At 41.5% G+C, this 23,181-nt stretch overlaps 1 protein-coding gene across 1 annotated transcript in view; it reads left to right on the top strand.

Annotated features, from left to right (window-relative positions):
• ADARB2 (adenosine deaminase RNA specific B2 (inactive)) overlaps nucleotides 1-23,181 on the top strand; it is a 309,589-nt gene that overhangs the window by 229,196 nt on the left and 57,212 nt on the right. Inside the window, exon 4 of the mRNA XM_064285079.1 lies at nucleotides 21,829-21,997. Coding sequence (XP_064141149.1) covers nucleotides 21,829-21,997 — 169 coding nt within the window. The remainder of the gene's footprint in view (nucleotides 1-21,828; nucleotides 21,998-23,181) is intronic.

Raw genomic sequence — 23,181 nt, 5'->3', positions numbered from 1 at the left:
AATAAAACATATGGTGGTCGCTTTTTTTTTTTTTTTTGGCTTATCCATCTGCTAGGGAGTCTCACCTCGTATATACAGTTGGTCAAGTCCTCCTTTGTCTACAATCGAAGGAGTGTGTTTGCTTAAGCCTTCCCTTTTCTCCCCATTCCTCATTCCTCCCTCTGGTTTCATTTGTAGCCACTTCCTCTTCCCTTCTTTCTTTCTATTCCCTCTTTTTACCTTGTCTTAGTCATCTAGTAGGTTACAAGTCCAAATTCAGGGCGTCAGCTCCAGGGGAAGGCTTTTTCTCTCTGTCGGCTCTGGAGGAAAGTCCTTGTCCTCAATCTTCCCCTGGTCGAGGAGCTTCTCAGGTGCAGGGACCCCAGGTCCAACAGACATGCTGTGCTCCTGGTGTGGCTTTCTTGGTGGTATGAGGTCCCCAACTCTCAGCTTGCTTCCCTTTCCTTTTGTCTCTTGAGAGATAAAAGGTGGTGCAGGCCCCACCTCAGGGAAACTCCCTTTACCTTGGATCAGGGTGGTGACCTGAGTAAGGGTGGTGTTACAATCCCACCCTAATACTCTCAACATAAAATTACAATCAGAAAATGGAGGACAACCATACAATACTGGGAATCATGGCCTAACCAAGTTGATACACACATTTTGGGGGGACATAATTACATCCATGACATATCTTATAAAGAAGGGTCCAGACAATGAGTGTAGGAGAATGAGGGGAGATGTCATTTAGGCTTTAGAACTAAGTTCTAAAGGTAGGAAATTTCAAGTTAGATCAACAAGTGTAGAACACTTATTACACGCCTAGCACTTTGGCATTTGTGGAAGTAAATATTATTAAAGGTAGGATATTTTTACTTCAGTGTGTCCTAGTTTCCATGTTGCCCGTTTTGAGAAATGGCCCACCCATATATTTACCAGAGAACTCAGGAGAGTGGGTGTTGTTGGCTGCTAATTTTTCAAGTGTTCATGGACCCCACACAGGGCAGACTATAGAGCCCAGTGACCAGCAGCCGTGTACTGAAATACATCACAGTGGTGATGGTTGCTCCATCCCTATTCTTCAGACTTCCAGTTGCAGTGTCTGGAAAATCAGATTTGTCCTGGAAATAAAAGCTGCTGGGTGGGAAGCAGACACGGGTGACTACAGGAGGGTCAGACCAGCCTTCCCAGGCATTTTCAGGAAGAAATGGCTTCTGTCTCTGGAAGTGCCTGGAGCATCCTTTCCAGAGTCTACCATCTAGGGATTCTGCTGATGCCATTAGAGCATGGGGAGAAAGCAAACTTGAAATGGAAGGGGCAGAAGAGGCCAAAAGCTGCCCATGACAGGGAGAATTTATTAAATCAGCAATACTTATTAGGTTGTCTCAGGCAGTCTTTCTCACGTTCACGCGTGTTGAGCCCCTTCTTCGAATATTTTGTGGAAATTCTGGTTCCTGCCCTCAAGTAATTAACAGTAAATAAAGACAAAATACAAACACACATAGATCCAGAAGATCTCTTAGAGCAAGAGAAAGAATAAGCTTTGGATTGTGTTCTCTTCCAGTTGCAGCAGGACTCCAACTTGGCAACTTCATTTGTGTCGGAATAGAACTGTGCTCTATAGGGTTTTCGGTGGCTGCTTTTTCAGAAGTAGATTGCCAGGCCTTTCTTTTGAGGCACCTCTGGGTGGACTCAAACCTCCAACCTTTCAGTTAGTAGTTGAGTTCATTAGCTGTTTACACAACCCAGGGAGTCCTATGACCTCTTAGGGCCTCCTTAAACAATGGTGATTAATACTGTAGTTTAAGTACATTAAGTTTGGGACTTGCTTTTGAGGTTTCATTTTGTTTTGTTTTTAATTCTTGCAGAGAATATAATTTTTGTTTAAGAGATTGACTATGCTAAAAATGAAAATTGTCTGTGACAAGTAATTCATGGAGCGTCAAATGTTCTTTACATGTTACATGAATGGTTTGTTCAGTTACCATGCATACAGGAACATTAATGATAATACCTTGAGACACTTCGCAAGCTTATCAAAGGCTGGCCCTGATAGAGTTGCTGGCCCTGATAGAGCTGCTCGTCCTGATAAAGCTGCTGGGGTTTTTTTCAGTTGGACAAATATGATGGCTAGAAGCAAATAGAGGTCTAGTTTCCTAATTCTCAAAACAAATTCACGGAAATACATGTGTCAGAGGTTTTGTAAGCCCCAAAAAGCAGCTCTTGTCTAATGCCAATAAAACCCATGGAAGAAGGGAAAAAAGACAAGTGGTTATGGGGAAGGTTGGCCCTGCCTCTTCTGTTCAAACTCCAGAGTTGATAAGAGATTTGAGGCCCCTTAGAGATGAAAACCAAACCAAAACCAAACCCATTGCCATCGAGTTGATTCCAACTTATAGCGACCCTATCAGAAAGACTAGAACTGCCCCATAGGGTTTCCAAGGCTGTAAATCTTTGTGGAAATGGACTTGCAAATTTTCTTCTGCAGAGCAGCTGGTGGATTCGAACCGCCAGCCTTTTGGTTAGCATTCGAAGCACTTTAATGACTGCACCACCGGGGCGCCTCAAGCTACATAAAATGGAAAGCATTATTACCTGCTCCTTGTCTCCTATCTGTCCAGAGGCTCTCCAAGGGAAACGAAAAGCCTTGTGATTTCAAACCAGAAAACTAGGCTCATTTTTTGTTGTTGGTGTTATTGATTTGAAATATAGTACACTGTCCTTCAGTGCAGACAGAACTTTCTGGAAGTACAAAATCCATAGCATAAGCATGTTGCTGTTAGGTGCTGTTGAGTGGGTACCTATTCATAGTGTGACCCCATGTACACAGAACAAATACCTGCCTGGTCTTGTGCTATCCTCAGAATCATTGTTATACTTGAGCCCATTATTGCAGCCACTATGTCAATCCATCTCCTTGAGGGTCTTCCACTTCTTTGCTGACCCTGTACTTTACCAAGCATGATGTCTTTCTCCAGGGACTGGTCCCTCCTGATAACATGACCAAAGTATTTGAAATGAAGTCATGCCATCCTTGCTTCTAAGGAGCATTCTAGCAGAACTTCTTCTAAGACAGATTTGTTCGTTCTTCTGGCAGTCCACGGTTTATCGAATATTCTTCACTAACACCATAATTCAAAGACGTCAATTCTTTTTCAGTCTTCCTTTTCCATTGTCCACCTTTTGGACCAATTCTTTTTAGTACCGTGACTATATATTCCTTCCATCTTTTTTTTTAACTTTTCCTACGTCACTCAATATTATCCCCATAGAATTCTTCAATATTTCAACTCAAGGCTTGAATTTTTTTCTTCAGTCCTTTCAGCTTGAGGAATGCCGGGTGTGTTCTTCCATTTTGGTTTTCTATCAGGTCTTTCCACATTTCATTATAATACTTTACTTTGCCTTGTTGAGCTGCCCTTTGAAATCTTCTGTTCAGCTCTCTTACATGGTCATTTCTTTCATTCTCTATAGCCACTCTACATTCGAGAGCATGTTTCAGAGTTTCTTCTGACATCTTCTGATATCTATTTTGTTTTCTTTCCTTCTTTCTTCTCTTTTTAATGACCTCTTGCCTTCTTCATGTATGATATCATTCCACAACTCCCCTGGTCTTCAGTCATTAGCGTTCATTGCTTCAATCTATTTTTGAGAAGCTCTCTAAATTCAGGTGGGATATACTGAAGGTTGTATTTTGGCTCTTGTGGACTTGCTCTAATTTTCTTCAGCTTCAACTCGAACTTGCATATGAGCAATTAATGTTCTGTTCTGAATTGGGCCCCTAGCCTTGTTCTGACTGATAATATTGAGTTTCTCCATTGTCTCTTTCCACAGATGTAGTAAATATGATTTCTGTGTATTCTATCTGGCGAGGTCCACATTTATGTTATTGAAAAAAAGGTATCTGCAATGAACAATTTTGTTGTCTAGCAAAATTCTATCAGGTGAAAACCGGAATCATTTCTATCACCAAGGCCATATTTTCCAACCACTGATCCTTCTCTGTTTCCAACTTTCCATTTCCAAGCACCAGTATTTATCAATGCATCTTGATTGCATATTTGATCAGTTTGAGACTGCAGAAGTTGGTAAAAATCTTCAATTTCTTCATCTTTGGCCTTAGTGGTTGGTGCCTAAATTTGAATAATAGTCATATTAACTGATCTACCTTGTCCAGAACAGACCAGACCCAGTGCCATAGAGTCAATTCTGACTCATAGTGACCCTATAGGACAGAGTAGAACTACCCTATAAGACAGAGTAGAACTGCCCCATAGAGTTTCCAAGGAGCACCTGGCGGATTCGAACTGCCAACCCTTTGGTTATCGGCCGTAGCACTTAACCACTATGCCACCAGGGTTTCCAATCTACCTTGTAGGCATGTAGATATTATCCTATCACTGACAGCATTGTACTTAAGGATTGGTCTTGAAATGTTCTTTTTGATGATGAATGCAATGCCATTCCTCTTCAATTTGTCATTCCTGGCATAGTAGACCATATAGTTGTCCAATTCAAAATGGTCAATACCAGTCCTCACTAATGCCTAGGATATCGATGTTTATGTGTTCCATTTCATTTTTGATGATTTCCAGTTTTCTTAGATTCATAATTCATACATTCCATGTTCTGATTATTAATGGATATTTATAGCTGTTTCTTCTCATTTTGAGTCATGCCACATCAGCTGATGAAGGTCCCGAAAGCTTGACTCTATCCACATCATTAAGGTTGACTCTACTTTGAGGAGGCAGCTCTTCCCCAGTGACATTTTGAGTGCCTTGTATCCTGAGGGGCTCATCTTCTCTAGCACTGTATCAGTGTTCCACTGCTACTCATAAGGTGTTTACTGGCCAATATTTTCAGAAGTAGACTGTCCTTCTTCCTAGTCTGGAAGCTCCACTGAAACCTGTCCACCATGGATGATCCACTGATATTTGAAATACCAGTGGCATAGCTTCAAAAATCAAAGCAACATGCAACCACCACAGTACGACAAACTCACAGATGAGTGGTGGAGCATAAACATATAACCCCTAAAATATGGCCCCCCACATGAGGCTACAATAAAGCAGGGCTTTCCAACCTGTTCCTTGGGTTTCTTCCTCCTGATGGGAATTTGCGTTTCCCCCTGCCCAGATATACTGAACCAGGATTTACCTTTTAGATTCCTATTCAGTATATTTGGAGTGGAAATGTAAATTCTCAGCAAGGGTAGAACTGGAAACAATCTGTTGGAAGCCCTGCCGGTAAAGCCAATGTCTGCGGAAATGTGCATGGAAAGCCCAGCATAAAGCATTTGTCAGCTAGATGAGAGGCTGTGCCTACCACCACCTGCTTTTCATTCCGAGCACAGAGGACTCTCACCTGACCGAGGCTGCCTGCATTAATCACTTCTCTGCTTAATGTTCACACTGGGGATGCTGTGTGGTGGGCTTCTACGTAATAACTGATACAGCTATCAATGAGGAAAGGAATTCAGGTTTGCCCGCTCCATGTTCACTTACCGCTGATGAGATGACACTGAACTAGAGTAATTTGGGGAAGGGGGCTGTGCCCCACCCAGACACTTCTGTTTCCCCCAGCATCAGTCTGTGAACTGTCATTCTGTAAAGTGACGTATCTGGTAAGGCACTGTGCTATAACTCAAGTGGACCCCATCCCTGTCATTGGATCAATAGGTCTTTAATGCTTCTTCAGGGCTATGCAGGGCAGCCCTCATGGCCAATGTCACACTTTTTACAAGTGCTCTTAAGGCACAGATTGCTGCACAGGATACATTGTGCCTCCAACTCTTCTAAACCACTGAACCTTGAATTCTACAGATTTAGAGATTTGTTCAAGATTCAGGGCAAAGCCCAGTTAAGGCAAGTAAACCGGAAAAGCAAGTGTCTCTGGACTGTCTGGGAGTGTACCCTCTGGAATAAATTACGAATAAAAAAAAGAAAAAAAATTTTTTTTTTTTATACAACTTCAGATAGAGGCTTCTTTAGAATCACAAAGCTCTGGATGAATTCAGTCACATGGATTCAGCTGATCAAGTGCGTTCTGTGAATCCTAGAAGTCCCAGGGGGTTGTAAGGGGCAGCAATGCTGCGCTCTTTGGCCTGCGGAGATTTACATGCAGGAAGGTGAAGCCAGTGGACCGTTGTGTGTCTCAAGGTTTCGCAGATATCTTACCCTAAACCTCAGATTATGCCCCAGGGGCAAATGCAGACCGGTCAGCAGGGTGGGGTACAGCTTTCCCCAACCATTTGTCAATGCCTTCATCCTACTCAGGTGGACAACATACTCCCATCAATGAGCTCTTCTGATAATCTGTAATTCTCGACTTGGAGGATACTGGAGAGCAAAATCACAAGACCTGGTTAAGGTTGAGAATAAAGAGTGTTACTGAGGGAATAGGGACAGCTGCAGCACAAAATAACATTGCAATGGGGAAACATGGAGTCTCAGCATATGGAACACACAAATCCAAGGGGGAGCACTGGGGGCATATGGTTATAGGGCTGGAGGAAGAAGTACAAAACAATATTCTGATTGGTTTACAATGATTGAGGTCAGTCAAAGGTAAGACAAAGTGAAGTATAATCTTTGACATTATTAGTTACATGAATATATTGATTGGCTAAAAGACATAACAGAAAGACATGGGGTCAAGGGAGGCTTCACGTTGGTTACAAAGCAATGACATGACCAGTCTGTTCAAAGTTATCCTGCTCTAAGGGTCAATCTCCAGAGGAGACCGGGAACAAAGAGTTTCCATCAGGGTATTCCTTGAGGTATTCACATTCTTTAGCCTGACCACAAAGAAATTTATTTCCTTAACAATAATAGGGGTTGGCTGCTAGGCAACAAAAGTAGAGCCAGGGCAAAGGTTACTTTGAGCTCTTAGAGTTAGCTCAGTCATTTTACAAATAGGACAGATGACTCTGTTTTGATTTTATGCCTTATCAAGGACAAAGGGGGAGGGTGTCAGAATTTCTGGGGGAAGGATAGTTTGGAAAACCAATTGGAGCCAGTTGTCGAGTTGACTTCTATTCATGATGACCCCATGTGTGTCAGAGTAGAGTAGAACTGTACTTCTTAGGGTTTTCAATGGCTGATTTTTCAGTAGACAGGCAGGCATTTCTTCCAAGGCAGGTGGACTCGAACCTCCAACCTTTCGATTAACAGCCAAGCTTATTAACTGTTTGCATGGGTAATGCCAATTTCATCTTCCCCTTTAGAATCTCTGCAGAAGATGCCCACTGAAGACACAGGCACTGCAGGCTTCCTCTTCCTCTAGACCTAGGGCTTTGGCAGGGTGTCCCTATGTCACTTCTTTGGTGGCAGGCCACCACCACTCTTCTGTCACACTCCCCTTTTCCCAGAACTACACAAAAAGTAGGGGGAAATACAAATTCCTGCATTTCCCATCAAATAAATAAGGAATTGACATCTCTAATGCAGCTATTTGGACAAAACTGAAGTTTGATCATGTTTATCTTATTTTAGAGAAGTAAGCAGAGTTCTTGGAACGGGAGTGTTCAGCCTGATTGTCTGTTCTGTCTGGGAGTGTAACAAGAAAAGCCACACTGTTACTGGGTGGGAACTCCAGGCTCTTACTCAGCATGACTCGTATTGGCCAATAAATGAGACCAAGGTGAAAGAAAAAAAAAAAGGCACTTTATTTCATTGTACAAGGAAATGGACTCAGGTGGTGTTTACTGCTGCCAAGACTGCTCACTAAGGGCTGGCATGCAGGTTACTTTTAAAGGAGTTTACAAGTAAAGAGTTCATACAAGTTACGTCCCACCCAGTGATTAGTCAGCAACCTTCTTAATCATACTGCACAGGTGCAATGGGGTTTACATATAACTTTCAAAGCAAATCAGGATTCAAATGCAAAGCTGGGGGTGGGGAGACCAGCAAAGGAAAGGATTTTGCAAAACAGCACTGAAGGGGAGGAAGCCAGGTAAAGAATACAGCACTGTAGGGGTTCTGTCTCACTCCTCCCATTTCTGTTTGAACATTGGTCATTCAAGACCAGTGTCCATTTTGAACTATAGCCCAGCTCAGAATTGTTGGGCGTATTTTTGGGTAGGGGCAAATATTGGACCTACGCCTTTCATTGTGGCTACTGACCTCTTGTTGGTTTATAACTATTTACTAAATATTAAAAGAAAAGGAGTGGCTTTTACGTCCTGTTTATGTGACTGTCTTCCTAAAAGATTTTTTTTTTTTCAGATTGTCTTATTTATTGTCTTTATACCTCAGGGCCCAGTTGATGTGTCTTCATGAGTCTTTGTGAATCCAGCTTCAGCTGGGTCACATTCTTAAGGAAAAGGAATAATGATTTCAATATTATTTTCTAAATCATTCCCTCTTGTTGATCAGAGATTGGAGATAATGCATCTATGATCAATACCTGGACTTAGTCAAGTTCCTAAATGGCAACCATTGCAGGCTCTTTTAACTCACGGTGCTGGTTTTCCACCAGACACTATTTGGTTTTTCACCAGGCTATTAAGTTTTTTTTTGTTTTTTTTTTTTAAAGCTATATTCTGAATCGCATTGCCAGAGTGGGCAGATTCAATGTACATCAACACTTTAGCCCAAGGCCTTCTTTTGCCCTTTTGGGTGTGTAAGACAACAGAAGATAAATTTAATTATGTCTAATACCACCAGGATGCAGACTAAGAATATTACTATCCCTTGTAGTAGTGATCTAGCTCATGTACTTATTCCTTTGGTTCGATGGTAACGAACCAAATAAATCTGGTGTTTTAAGAGTGTTACACTGTGTAACCACCAATTCCATGTATATCCTGTTCCACTTTTCTTGTGTTATTTCTCTAAATGCAACAAGAGGTATTTGCTACAGCACAGACTACACTTTCTTGGGCTAGTAAAAATCTTAAGGCTATTTGGTTATCTCATGTCACCTTGGCTAATGAGGTCAGAGATTACTGTTGTATCTCTATCTCATTAGCAATTTTGTCTGTTATTTGTCCCATAATGACTGATACATTTTTAAAAGATTTCTCCAATTCAACTATACTGTAACTAGGAATTAAAGCTACCAACCATACTCTGAGTGTTGGACCAATGGGGTTTTTTTTTAATTCTCATTTTATAGTGTGTAACAATTTAACATTACCTTTTCAATATTTACTAATACCATTACTGTGAATATCTAAAGATAATCTTAAAATTATCAAAGTGCATTGCCCATGCATTCACTAGAAATCTAAACAAGAGATTGCCCAAGCAAACTCACTGTCATTTGGAAAAGAATCACTTAAAACCAGTATAGTTGGATCCACCACACACAAAGTTTATCTAGAAACAGAAGGTATAGAAAAATTCACATGTGACAACTAGATTTTCATTAGAGAATACGTGATTAACAAGATGATATAGGATGGACTTTTCCTGCTGGAGGTCTTCAGTTAACCTATTTAAAACACAGTAAGTGTTCTTCTTGAGGGCAAGGTGTCCCTCCTTGGTCTACCTATTAACAGTCACGAGTCACTTTCTCAGAAGCAGTAGTGTCACAAAACTGTTTTTATGAGAGAAGAACTTCTAATTCGAGAGTCACAATAGCTAAGCCCATTAGTTTAATTTAGGAGAAAGGAAAATGGTTTCTTATATCTAGAAAGTATAACTTTAAAACATCAGCAGCATTCTCACATAAAACCCATAGTTTCCTTTCTTTTTCTCCGTCTTCTGTAGTTAATTTCTGTTCCACATGATTTTGGATCAGCCACAGTCAGCTTCTGCATAAGGGTTCTGGAAATCTTGATTGAGTCTAGTCACGGTCCTTTTCATAAGTCCAATATAGTCCACCTTTTTTGTTGAGATATTCTGGTCAAATGTTTTCAGAAAATCAGCAAAGTAAAAACTTATCTGCAGATGACAAAACTTAATATAGCCATGATTGACTTCTAAAAATAATACTCTTACAGTGAACGACGTGGTAGAAATTAATTACAAGCAACATAAAGGCCAAATAAAATCAGTTTAAAAAATTTAGATAAAAATATCTCTAAAATATAACCATTAACTGTATTTTTAAAGAACTTCAGATATAATGCAAAATAATTTTGAGACATAATACCAGGATATACCAAGAATATTACCAAGATTATCAAATTTTAAAAACCTGAATAGTAACGAAAGAAAACTTCATAGGTAAATGACGTAAACTCTCAAACCATTGGCTTTGATAAAGTTGTAACCAAGTTAGCACTTAAGAAATTATAATAAAATATGACATAATATTATGCATTTGCTGTGTAATATTAGGCAAAAACACAAGAGGAATTACTAACATATAAATCTTAACCCAAAGAGAATCAGGCTTTTTTTTTTTTTGGATAACACCTTCCATGTAATTTATTAAATAAAACTTTTTAGCACTTTTCCTTTATAAAAAATTCTTTTGTGGCTTTCCGTGAAGTTTCAGAGTTGTCAGGAGTTTGTTATAGGTCACCATGAAATAATACTTAAGTTATTTAACCAAAGATCTTAAAGTAAAAACCTTGGCTTTTTTTTCTAAAAGCCACCTGGCTTGGTTTTTTGCTCAGGAATCTTATTTTAAAGAGAGGCCGAACCTCTGCCTTTGAGGCAGATTACACAAAAAATAAGCTAACACTTCAACTCAGAAATCAAAGAAAATTTTGGTATTTTAACAGCAAGAAACACAGTTCTTTGTTTTATGTTTTATTAATGTTAAAGCTCTTAAAAATCTCATAAATTAAACCGTTAGATAAAACTTTTGACCATATCAAATAAATTTCTTTTTAATAAACCTCTTGAATGTTGTCTTTGTTGCATACCTCTTATGTTGCATCTCTGTAAATGGACACACTCATTAGCAGACCCAAATGTACACATATATATATATCCTTTCTCTTGTGGCATAAAAGGCAAAAAATATATAAGTTTAAATTATGACATATATCTACTAATTCAATTTAATGGCAGTAAGTTACCTAAAAGGTCTTAGAAATTATTTTAAGCCTGTATACCATAAAACATAAAACTGTTGTTGAAAGAATGTCCATTTAAACATTTTGAGTTTTTTTTTTAACTTTTACTATTTCTCGTATTTTCCCAATTTAATTTTAGCCCTTAAAGATTTTATCAACTGGCTTTAGAAATCACAGTCTTTGCTCAACTGACCAATTCATTGATATGGGTGCAAACTTAAGTGTCAGGCTAGGGTTATTTAAAGAAAAAGGCAGGCCATTTTAGGTGTGTCTCATTGTGATTTCTATTTGACCTTGAAACTGAGGGCTGGGGGACCCTGATGTTGTCCCACCCTCTCTATTTTTTGACTCACAGTAGAAGACAAGATTAGCCCATTCTGACTCATTTACATATGTTTAAATTGATTGAGGCATTTTTGAAAGGCTATCTACCCAGTAAATATCAAAGCTCTCTAGCAATTTTATAAATGAATCCATCAATTCTTGGCTAGCAAGACTGGTGCTGGGGAGGGGGGTGGTTATCCCAATTCATTTACATATGTTTAAATTGATCTAGATCTACAAGAGACCCTTTGTCAGACCAAAGAGATACATGCCGAACAAAACAAAGTCACTAATGAAAATATGCAGAAAGGAGGAGGCAGGCAGAAAAAACTTATAGGTTCACCATGGTGTTAGTTATGTCAAGCTCCCAATTGCCCATTTTGAAAAGGAGAAAACATGCAGACTATTAGGATGACATATTTCTCCCCTTTTGAAGCTTGGGTGGCTATACATCTATCCCAAAGTTCAGCCTAGTCCCTTAGATCAGAAAGTTTCAAGCGAGAGGATTGGGCCTTTTGCCTGCAATGAATTTGAGTCATCCATTGGACAGTGTGATTTGGGACAGAGAATGCCATCCCACATACAGTCATAAATTGGAGACAGCAACAGATTAACAGGCCTATACTGACCAATCCAGTTCCACTAGTGAATAAGGTTTTTAGCCAGGTAAGATCTGGCAGCCAAGAGGGCAGGCAAGAAAAATCAAACCCTTCATGAATCTTTACTTTTCGTAGCTCATCTTTTACATAGCTCACTTTTAGTTCAATGAGTTCAGAGTTATCAGTAAGGTTAAAAAAAAACACATTTCTTTGTACTCTTGACACCGTGTTGTGTCGTAGAAGCAGGTAGTCTAAGGTGGCTCTGTTTTCTAGGACAGCCTCTCTGACCTGTCCTAGTTCCTGGCTAATAGCAGGTATGGCTTGTGATGTGGCATTCAGCAATTCTGTAGTGAGGCAAGCTAGATGTTCTGTTTCTCAATAGGCCCCAACCACTAACCCTGGGACACTAACCAAGACTGAAGCAAGGGAGATACAGTCAGTAGCACTTAACAAATGTAGATTATCATTACAGGTTGCATCTAGGATGAGTTCTCTAGTGACGGTATTTTGAAGGAATCTCTTTTGAGGCAAGTTCATAGCCAAACACCCCTTTGAACAGGGCCCGTTGATGGCATTAGCAGGGATATAAGAATAAACAATAGCTCTGCAGAGTAGGAACCAACCCGAAGGGAGCTTGACATGATTAGTTGCATGTGTCATTCTGTCAATGAAACCACAATTCAAATGGTTTTTCTTCCTAAATCAACACAACTTGATTGACATTTTGAGAACATTCACACAGTCAGAGGCATTAGTTACCAAGGAAACCTGAAGAGTGTACTTCTCTCTGTCTTTGAATCTTGTTACAGGCCCCCAACTATAAATATCAGAATGTTGTAATTCTTTATTTATGTGTTTAAAAATGGTGAAATTTCTCAACACCTCTAGGGGAGCACAAACCCCAAAGAGACAGGACTTAAGGGCAGACTTGGCATGCAACCCCGATCCAGACAGAAATCAGTAATGTTTAACACTTCTCTAACAATATAGATCCAAAATTTTCATCTTTCAACTGGGGGTCAGGGCGAGCATTTATTTCAGGGGTAAGGATTCCCTAGATGGAATTCTCTCCGGTACCTAATAGTAATCCCATCCAAGCTAGCAACAAAAACGTTTTTACTTTTTAACCCTAGAAAATCTTAACTTCAGGCCATCGATGGGTTGGGCTTTCCACTCCTTCTTGTCGCTCACTGTAGGCCAGCCAGGGCTTGACACAGAAATGATGGATCCATGGTTTAACTCCTGCAAGCTTCATGGCTGTGTGAGTGCTGAGTAGTAAGATGAAGTGGCCAGTACACTTAGTCTGTAATGGGAGGTCCTTCCATGTCTGAAGGATCACCCGATCACCGGGCTGGAATGAGAGCAAAGCTATCTCAAGAGGGAACTTCTGCCTGATCCACACTGCTGGATGCAACTAGGAAAGAACTTTGGTTAGAGAAAGCAAATATTTAGACATCATTACATTAGGGGGCTGGGTGGAAGATTGCAGGGAGAGTTGGTTGAGACAATATGGTCTCCCGTAAAGTATTTCAGAAGGACTGATTTTAAGTTTTCCCCAGGGTGCAGTATGAACTCAGAGGAGGGCCAGCGGCATAACATCCATCCAGGGCAGCCTGGTCTTTTGGCACAGTTTACTAATATGGCATTTTATGGTCTGATTCATTCTTTCAACCTTTCCACTAGACTGGGGTCTCCATGCTGTGTGGAGATTCCACTTTATTCCTAAAGCAGCTGAAACCTGTTGTACCACTGTGGATACAAAATGGGTGCCATTGTCACTATTGAGACCTCTTGGAAGCCCAAAGTGGGGGATGATTTCTTTCAGAAGGGCCCTGGTCACCTCTCTAGCTGTCTGGGTTCAGCAGGGAAAAGCTTCTACCCATCCTGAAAAAGAATCTACACACGCCAGTAAATATTTCATCCAATGTTTAGTTCTGAACACTTCACAAAAGTAAATTTGCTGTATTTCACCTGGGAAGGGTCCTATTCCTTGAGGGCTGGAAATCTTGGGCCCATGAGTCTTTGGATTATTGACAGCAGAAAGTAAGCAAGTGTCAACCACGTGGTGAATGGCTGTAATGAGCTTTTATCCCAAGACATACTTTGTTACTCAATCAAACATGGTTTCTTTCCCAAAATGTGAAGCCTGATGTAGATGAAGAATCAAATTAAAACTTGATTGGCAGGGATGAAAATCTTACCGTCAAGGGTGTGTTTCTAGCCTGACTCTTTTGGGTGGCACCCCAGTCTTGGGCTCTCTGTAGATCTTCTTGAGTATATCAGGAAAGTTCATCCGACATGGAGATGATTGGAAGGAGAGCTCAAATTGGCGGGGCTCCAGCAGCCACTCACTTAGCTTCCCGGTTGGCGGAGCGATTTTCTTGTATTATTGTGGTATTCCCTTTTTGGTGAGCTCAGCAGTGCATTACTGCCACCTGCTGGGATTCTAGGACAGCGTCCAAAAGTTGCAACAGTTCAGCTCCATACTTAATAATTCTGCCTCCTGTGTTCAGGAGACCCTTTTCTTTCCACAAGGCTCCATGTGCATGTAATGCTTTAAAAACAAAATTAGAATCCGTGTATATATTGATTTTCTTACCTTCTGCCAATTCCAAGGCCCTTACCAGTGTGCTGAGTTGCCCACTGGTGAGGGTTTGTTTTCAAGAACACCTAATAAAGAGACAGTTGCATACCCTGTGCACCGGACTTCCTCTTGCGCGAAACTGCTACCATCAGTGAACCAGGTATTGTCTGGATCGAGCAGGGGTTCATCTTGCAGATCAGGTCTACTTGAATAAACAGCATCAACGACCTCGAGACAATCATGAATATTTTTTTCTCGAGGGTCGAGTGGCAGGAACTAACCTGGAATGTCAAATTTGATTCCCCCAAAAGCTGGGTTTGATATAGGGCTAGCCAAATGGAGGTAAGCCACAAGTGTCCTTTTTGTTTCAATACTACAGTCACCATGTGAGGGACACACACAATAATATCACGTCCCAAAGTAAACTTGTTAGCCTCTTTTATGATAACGTTAGCTGCAGCTACCGCCTGGAGACAGACCGGCCAGCCTTTTGAGACAGTGTCCAGCTTTTTAGAGAAACAGGTGACAGAGCATCTCCATGGTCCCAACAACTGTGCTGATACACCAATGGCTACTCCTCTCCTTTCATCTATATGTAATTCAAAGGGTTTTTGATAATCTCGCAACTGTAGAGCTGGGCCTTTCATCAGCTGGGGCTTTAAATCACTAAAGGCTCGTTGACACTCAGAGTTCATTCAAAAGGATCTCTCTCTGCCCCCTGAGTAGCCTGATAAGAGAAGTTGCACCAAGACCCCAAAATTAGGTATCCAGATGTGACAGAAACCTGCTATTCCTAGGAATCCTCTGAGTTGTTTACGTGTCTTAGGAGGGGCTAGGCAGCAGATGGTTTCTATCCTTTCAGGTAGTAAGCACCTTTGCCATTGGGAGTTAAAGAAACCTAGATATTTTACCTTTGTGAGGTTAGCTTGTAACTTTCCTAGGGATACTTGGTACCCAGTTTCGGCCAAGAAATTTAAGACAGTCACAGTATTTGTAACAGAGTCTTCTTCAGACTTGCTTCCTATCAGGAGGTTGTTCACATATTGCAGGACCATTCCTCAGTTGAGGGGAGGTAACCTCTCTAGATCTTGGGCCAGCACTGTTCCAAAAATAGTGGGGGAGGTCTTAAATCCTTGGGGTGGCTCAGTCCAACAGAGCTGTTTCTTTCCTTTGTCCCCTTCTTATTCAAAAGCAAAGATCGCCTGGCTCTCAGCAGTCAGCAGGATACAAAAGAAAGTGACTTTCAAATCCAAAATAGTAAAATGAGTACAGGAAGGTGGGAGGACCAATAGTAGGGTATATGGTTTCAGGACTACCGGGTGTAGGGTCTTCACAACTTGTTAACAGCCCGCAAATCCTGACAAGACAGTACTCACTGGTCGACGTCTTTTTCACCAGCAGGAGTGTTGAATGGGGATCAGCACTCTGGCAACAGGCCCCACTAGTGATTAATCCCTGCAGTCCCAGACAAGCCTCAACTCTAGGTGGATACTGCTTAATCCAAGGAAGTATGACATTGAGTAACAGCTCCACAACCACAGGGATGACAGTCCGAGCTTATCCTGGTCGGCCACTGGCCCAAACCCACAGGGCTTCAGCATCAACCACTCTTTGAACTGTGGGTGAGACAGACACTGGGGACAGCACTGGTTAAGCGAGGGCTAAGAGAGCTGCTTGCACTTTTCAGGTGTTCGCTGGTGGTACTGTCAGGGACGAACCTTTTTCATGAAAAGAGATTTCAGCACCCACTTTACTTGAGAATCCCATCCCAAAAAGGGGACCAGACATTCGGGCATGCATAGAAACTGGTGGAATAGTTTGGTTCCTCTTATTTTATAATCCATTGGCTATAGTAAAGGTCTAGTCACCTCTTTTCCAACAACTTGACTACTGCTGGTCAAAGCAGTCCCTTTAGGCTTCTGGGTAAGTACCAAGAAGTCTGCTACAGTATCAATCAAAAAGTCTACTAGCTGTCCTCCTACCATAACTTTTACCAGGCGGTTGGTAGGAGGGAAGTTAAAAGTTGTCTCCCCTGGTCTTTGTCATTAAGAGTCCTCCTGCTCTTTCATAACTCCTTTAAAAAGCTTCTCCCCCTTTTCAATCTTGCCTGGGGTTTTTTCATTCTTTCTTTGGGGGCACTCATCTTCCAGTGTCCCTCCTCTGCAAAACGCACATTTGCTTTTCTGGAGTCAGGGCCCATCCTTACGTTGGTCTCCTCATCTTCCTCCAAACAGTCCTAGAGCAGCAGTCAGTAGATTGGCCTGTTTCTTCATGTCCTGTTCTTTTTCTTTCTTTTTCTTGGCCTCTTTTACCTGATCTCTGTTAATAAAGATCTCAAATGCAATTTCAACTAATTGAGTTAAAGATGGGGTCCCTAGTCCTCCTTCTATATTCTGCAACTTTCTTCAAATGTCAGGAGCACTCTGCCCAATAAAAGTCATACTGATCAGAGGACCATTCTGGGGCAGTTCAGAATCGATGTATGTATAGTTGTGGAATCCCATCATGAGTCGTTCCAGAAAGGCTGATGGGTTTTCTTCCAACTGCTGAACGATCTCTTTGATCTTACTAAACTTTATCTGTCTAGCTGCCCCATGTTTTAGCTCATACAGAAGGAACCCTCGGTAAGCTATGAGACTCTGTCTGCTTTCTGCTGTATCCAGGTCCAACCTTGGGTCCTTAGCTGGTACCACCTGATCTGCTGGTACACTAGCTACAGCCCCTCCCTTATTGTATTTTTCTTATGACTTTTCTTTTTCTTTTGCTAAGACCATCCATCTTTCTTCTGCTGTGAGGGGTGCCTCTAATAAAGTCTGACAATCTGCCCATGCAGAATGGTGGGTAGTGAAAATGTGAGAAAAATGTTCAGTCATGACATGTGGGTCTGATTGATACTCTGGGAGTTTTCACTTCCAATTGTACAAATTGGAAGCTGAGAATGGATTTTGGACCCACGTCATCTGAGGTGTCCCTTCTGCAGTGGGGACTGGCACCTCCTGAAGTGGGTAAAGCCCTCCTGGGGGAACTGGGCCAAATTGTACCCCACTCCTAGTATGGGGTGGGGAGACCATATCTGTCCCCACCTCCTCCACCCCCCTGTAACACCTTCCCACCCTCATCTTCTGATACCACCAGGGAGGGGTCATGCAAATGAGGGGGTTTTTTGAGGTGGGGGAATAAGAACAACATCCATCGGTTCTTCATCTCTTACCCCGTCATCATCATCTGCCTGCACAAAAGGGGCTAAAACAGGGGCTTTATCTTTTCTCTTAAGCCATAATGTCATAAAACACCCTACATATAATTTTTCATACCATTTGTTAGTTCGAGTACAAAACAAGTCAAGTTGCAGAATAGTATCAAAGTCTCTAAAAAAATTTAAAGGCCACTTGACCCCATCAGGGAGCTGGTATTGAGGCCACACCTGATTACATGAACTTTTAAGCCACCTCTTGATTAGTAGATTCCCCTCCCCTCCCCCAAAGGTCCAGTTAGAAAGAATATGACCTAATGCAATTGTGGCCAGAATCTTACTTTCCTGGGTACCCATTTGCAGCGGGGAATCTCACCGATCTCTTGTCCAACCTCACGGGACCTAGTCACCAGTTCTTGGAGGGAGTCTATGAGAACTGACACCACTTGTGGCTTTTACAGAGGATTTACCACCCGAAGCCCAAACATCTACCATAACATGGCTGAACTTTCTCCCTTCGTCTGGAGCTCACTGCCATGGAGTCCTCTTTTGTCACCAGACCTCTGGGCCACCACAGGTTGAGAGACCTCCACAACTCGAGGAGGGATGCACCTTCTCTCTTCCTGGATTCTTCCTTAGGGAGATGGAACCAGGGCCAGAGTAATTCAAGCCCCACATTGGATGCCAAAATTTGTTCCCCAGTTAGGGTTTGCGCCCTGGAGCAGTTGAGCCAATGAAATGTACTCCAAGTCAGAAAGAGAGAGAAAGTTTATTTAGGAGATGACACCAACAGAGAGTCTGGCAGCAACACAGGCTGTTTTTTAGGGAGTCTTGAAAAGCAGTTTCATATTAGAGCTCATATCACTGTTGCAAGGGTCTTTTGGCATGTAGCCCACAGATGGCATGGCCAGATGACTTATTCATTACAAGATAATTACAAGAGACCCTTTATCAGACTAAAGAGATACATGCCAGACATCTCCTTATCAGGCTAAAAATATACATGCCAGACATCTAGGCTCTAATCTTCATGTGGGGGGTCGTAAGTTACAGGTGGCTGGACAGAACAAAACAAAGCCATTAACAAAAGTATGCGGAAAGGAGAAGGCAGGCAGGAAAAAACTTACAGGTTCATCACGGCATTAGTTATGTCAGGCTCTCAATCGCCCGTTGTGAAAAGGAGAAAGCATGTTGTAGAGTATTAGGATCACATAGGCATTTTGAAAGACAAAAGATAACTAATTCCTTTTTCTTTTCCCATTCTGGAGCTGCTACTTTTACTTTAAGACAAAAACTAGCCCTTTTCCTTAAATAAAACACATTTCTTATGATATCTAGCTTAAGTTACTTAGAAAGGTTTCAACTTTAAGATTGACATAGTATAGAGTATAAAGATCTTACTGTACTTTTCAAATAGACTAACTTATATAAAAGTTTCTTCAAGTAGCTACTAAATCTAAATCAGAAGACAGATCCAAGATGCAGTTCTTCTTGGATGAGGAAAGAACTGAGACAGCTTTATAAAAAAACAGGAATTTCCAGCCATACACTGTAGATCAGAAGCAAGCTCTCAGAACAAAAGGAAACAGACTACATAAACTCACCAAAAAATGCCACACAAAACAAGGATATGTATGTAGCAATTTTTGACTGACTCAATCCAACAGAAAAAAACAGGTTCTAGGTAAAACTTATTAACTTGCCAAAGCCTCGGATGAAGGAATATTAGATTTTGACAAAACCCGAGCTTCAAGCAAAGTTCCCCAAAGAAGAAGAGACAACACAAACAAAAGCTCATTTTCCAAAGTAGTCACCAAAATTCCAAATTACTTCTAGTATACTCAGCGTAGAGTGTTTTTAGATATGACCCCCAAACCAGTGTCTTGGTAGCAGAGGGGGAAAAATCCACGCTCATTTATCAAAGATGTTAAGCTCTAAGGTTCCAGCTTTTGGTTTTTTTCTTTTTGAGCTTAATTCATTCTGATGGCTAGAGACCTAGTCTCCTATTTTAACCCTTAAATATACTAGTTCCTCTAATTGGAAAGTAAAATATCTACTGTTGATTTTAATTTTAACATTGCGATTCTTTATTGAGAAACCATATCATAATGTTTCTCCCTGTGAATTTGGCAAAACAAAGCACTGTTTTCCAGGTTTTCTCTGAGCGACAAAAAGAAACCTAACCAGGAACACCACGGGGTTTGGACAGTGTTTTGCTTAGACTAACGTGTACCTTCGTTGGGCGAGTATTCTCTTGTGGGTGGCAGGCAGCCTAGCGCTCTAGCCTGTCTCGCGACTACCTTATCCTGCCACGGGAGCCTTGAACTCTCCTGATGAGCGCTGGTGGCCACCCTAATGACTTTTACTGGTTGACTTGTGCTGGAATTTTTTCAGCTTATACTGGCTCAGAGCTCTTTGAAAATAGAATTACCTCTTTAATTTTTCAAATGCCCAAATCTGGACTTAAACTGTAATTCACCAAGGGTTACTAGATACCATTCTTAAAACAAACGATCAAGCAAAAATCTAAGAAAGATTCTCCTTAATCAAACAACTGGATTAAGGAGAATCTTTCTTAGATTTTTGCTTGAACAAAACTTAAGAAAACATGAGAAAAAGAATAAGCATAGGCGCATTTTCCGAAAGCATTCACCCCGTGGGTGTCAAAGGGACATGGAGTGTGACTGCTTGGATCCGGAAGATAGGATCTCTCTTTCTGCCGGCTTCTGCTCCAGAGTCCAGGTCTCCTCATGGTTGACTGGATTCGTGGTTTTAGAATTCCCGCAACAACTAACTCTAATAGGGTGAAAACATGACAAAGTTCAGTAAAGCAAAAAGAAAGGTTTTTTTTTTTGGCATATATTCAAAAAGGCAAAAGTGGCAAACAGACAAGAATGCTGCCAGAGCCATGTCTTTCTGAGACCTGTTCCCAGTTCTTAAGGATGCATCTTAGTGGGCCACATTTCAGGATCCCTTGAACTTTCCCCATTCTCTAGATACACACACTTGCACACTCACACAACCTAATCTGGTGCACCAACTTAACAGGTACCTGAGCCTTTTATGCCCTCAGCAGTCAATTCCTCCCACTTCTCGGGACTCTTCTAGGGCCATACCTGGGAATTACCGTGTTACTTCCCAAATAACCTCAGATTCCTAATGCTCTCAATGGTCAGTTTTTTCTGCTTCTTGGGAGTCTTCTAAGGCCTTACTTAGGAATTACCTTGTTATTTACCAAATAACTTCAGATTCCTAATGCCCTCTATGGTCAATTTCTCCCACTTCTTGGAACTCTTCTAAGGCCTTACCTAGGCACTTACTAAAGAGCCTAGGGGCATTTATTGTCTCTCACAGAGCCATCATTTGGGTCCCGGGGGAATCGGCCTTCAGAGCTGCAAATCTCCTGGTGGCACCAGACATCGGGGCTGTTTTGTTTTCCAATCCCCATCAGGAATCAAGCAGATGGCTCCTGGCTGGCTTGCCAGAAATGTTACTGGAATGACTCTTATTGGCCAAGAAAGAAGAGACTGAGGGAACAAAAAAGGCACCCTTATTTCATTGCACAAGGAAATGGAGTCAGTCGGTGCTTACTGCTGCCAAGACTGCTTGCCAAGGGCTGGCAGCCAGGTTACTTTTAAAGGGGTTTACAAGTAGAGAGTTCATACAAGTTACATCAGCAAAATTCTTAATCATACTACGCAGGTGCAATGGTGTTTACATATACCCTCCAAGCAAAAGCAGGATTCAAATGCAAAGCTGGAGGGGGTGTGGGGGGAACCCACCAGAGGAAATGATTTTGCAATGCAGCACTGTAGCAGAGGAAGCCAGGTAAAGAGTACAGCACTGTGGGAGTTCTGTCTCAACATCATAAACAAGATAGAAAAAGATCCTCCAAAGTACACCTTCCATAGCTCATAAGCAAACCTCCGTGAAGCAGGAAACTATTGTTTACCTGAGGCTGTCATGTCACTTGTCCCATTAAAAGGTAAACTTCAAGGCATGTTTTCATTGGAGAATTAGCAAGACTGCCTGCAGTGGGGCTCTTAACAGTCTAATGGCACCTGGATGAAATGGATTAAGTCCAAGGCCACGGGATGAGTCCCCACCCAAAGGAAGGTGATAGGGGCAACTTTGAGGGCACCATTGTAAACACCTTTCTCTGTGTCTCCCCCAGGCTTGGATGTCAGGCAAGCTCAGGTCATCGCTCTCTCATCAGGCACCAAGTGCATCAGTGGCGAGTATATCAATGACCAGGGGCTGGTGGTCAATGACTGCCACGCAGAAATCGTGGCAAGGAGAGCATTTGTTAACTTCCTCTACGCACAGCTGGAGCTGCACCTGAGGTAAATGGATCATAGTTTGTGATAAGTTGACTTGTCTTCCCCATATTGAAATACATATTGAAGCCCTGGCCCCTATATTGGTTGATGTGATCCTATTTAGAAACAAGAGTTTTCTTTTGTTATGTAAATGAGCTTATACCAGTGTAGGGTGGATCCTAAACCTAATCACGTTGCAGTTATGAAAAGAGCAGATTAGATACAAACACACACGGGAGAAGAGGAAGACTGAAGACAGAGACCTATGTCTCTACAAGCCCAGGAACACCAAGGGTTGCTGGCAACTACTCAAAGCTGAACAGACAAGAAAGGACCTCTCCCTAGAGCCACGCCCTGAATTCAGGCTTCTAGCCTCCAAAACTGTCAAAAAATTAAATTCTGCTCTTTAAAGCACCCACTTGTGGCATATCTGTTACAACAGCACTAGGTAATTGAGACACTGCTGATGACTTTGACAGGCTTTATGGAACTCCATGGGGGTTAATAAACCTGTCCTCTGGACATCCAAACCCATGGATCTTTTGGAGTTGTATTTATGCATCCTGATGATGAGCAGCCAGTATCTAGGGGAAAGAAGAGTTACCCCACAATCAGCTCAGAATGTATTTTCGCCTTTATCCTGGCAGTTTTCCTACTCATGATGAATAGTGGTGAGCCATAAAGTTTAAGTTTTTTTCAGACGATTGACAATCCCTTAAGCACTGACATTGTTGTCATGCAAACTAGTAAAATATTGAAATACCAGGCATCTTCCTCATTATTGTCATTTCTCTCTCCAGTAAGCACTCCGTTTGCCTGTGAATTATTGCAGCAGTTTCCAAGGCATGTGCACACGCTCACACACGGACACATCTTGTCACATGCTCATTCCATTAAATAATATTTCCTATTATTTTCTATTAAAACATTCAGAGATCTCTAAAGGTGAAATTTTACAACAAATAACAAATTCTACAAATAAAAGCGTAGGCAGTTATCACAAGTTCCTTCTTCATGAGGCTAAGACTGCCTTCTAGAGACTAAAGGAAATTATTGAGAAAGAGAACTGACAACCTATTTTATACATTGTCAACTTTCAGGCAAGGTATTTCTCTAATTAATTACTTATATTCTAAATAAAAATGAGTCTAGGGGAATATCTATGGAATTGGCTAGAGGAGAACAAAGATGTTCCCCCAAAGGGAACA

This window comes from Loxodonta africana, chromosome 4, assembly GCF_030014295.1.
Source record: "Loxodonta africana isolate mLoxAfr1 chromosome 4, mLoxAfr1.hap2, whole genome shotgun sequence".
In the NCBI taxonomy this organism is placed as follows: domain Eukaryota; kingdom Metazoa; phylum Chordata; class Mammalia; order Proboscidea; family Elephantidae; genus Loxodonta; species Loxodonta africana.
The sequence above is the reverse complement of the archived record's forward strand: the minus strand, read 5'-3'. Positions and strand labels throughout refer to the sequence as shown.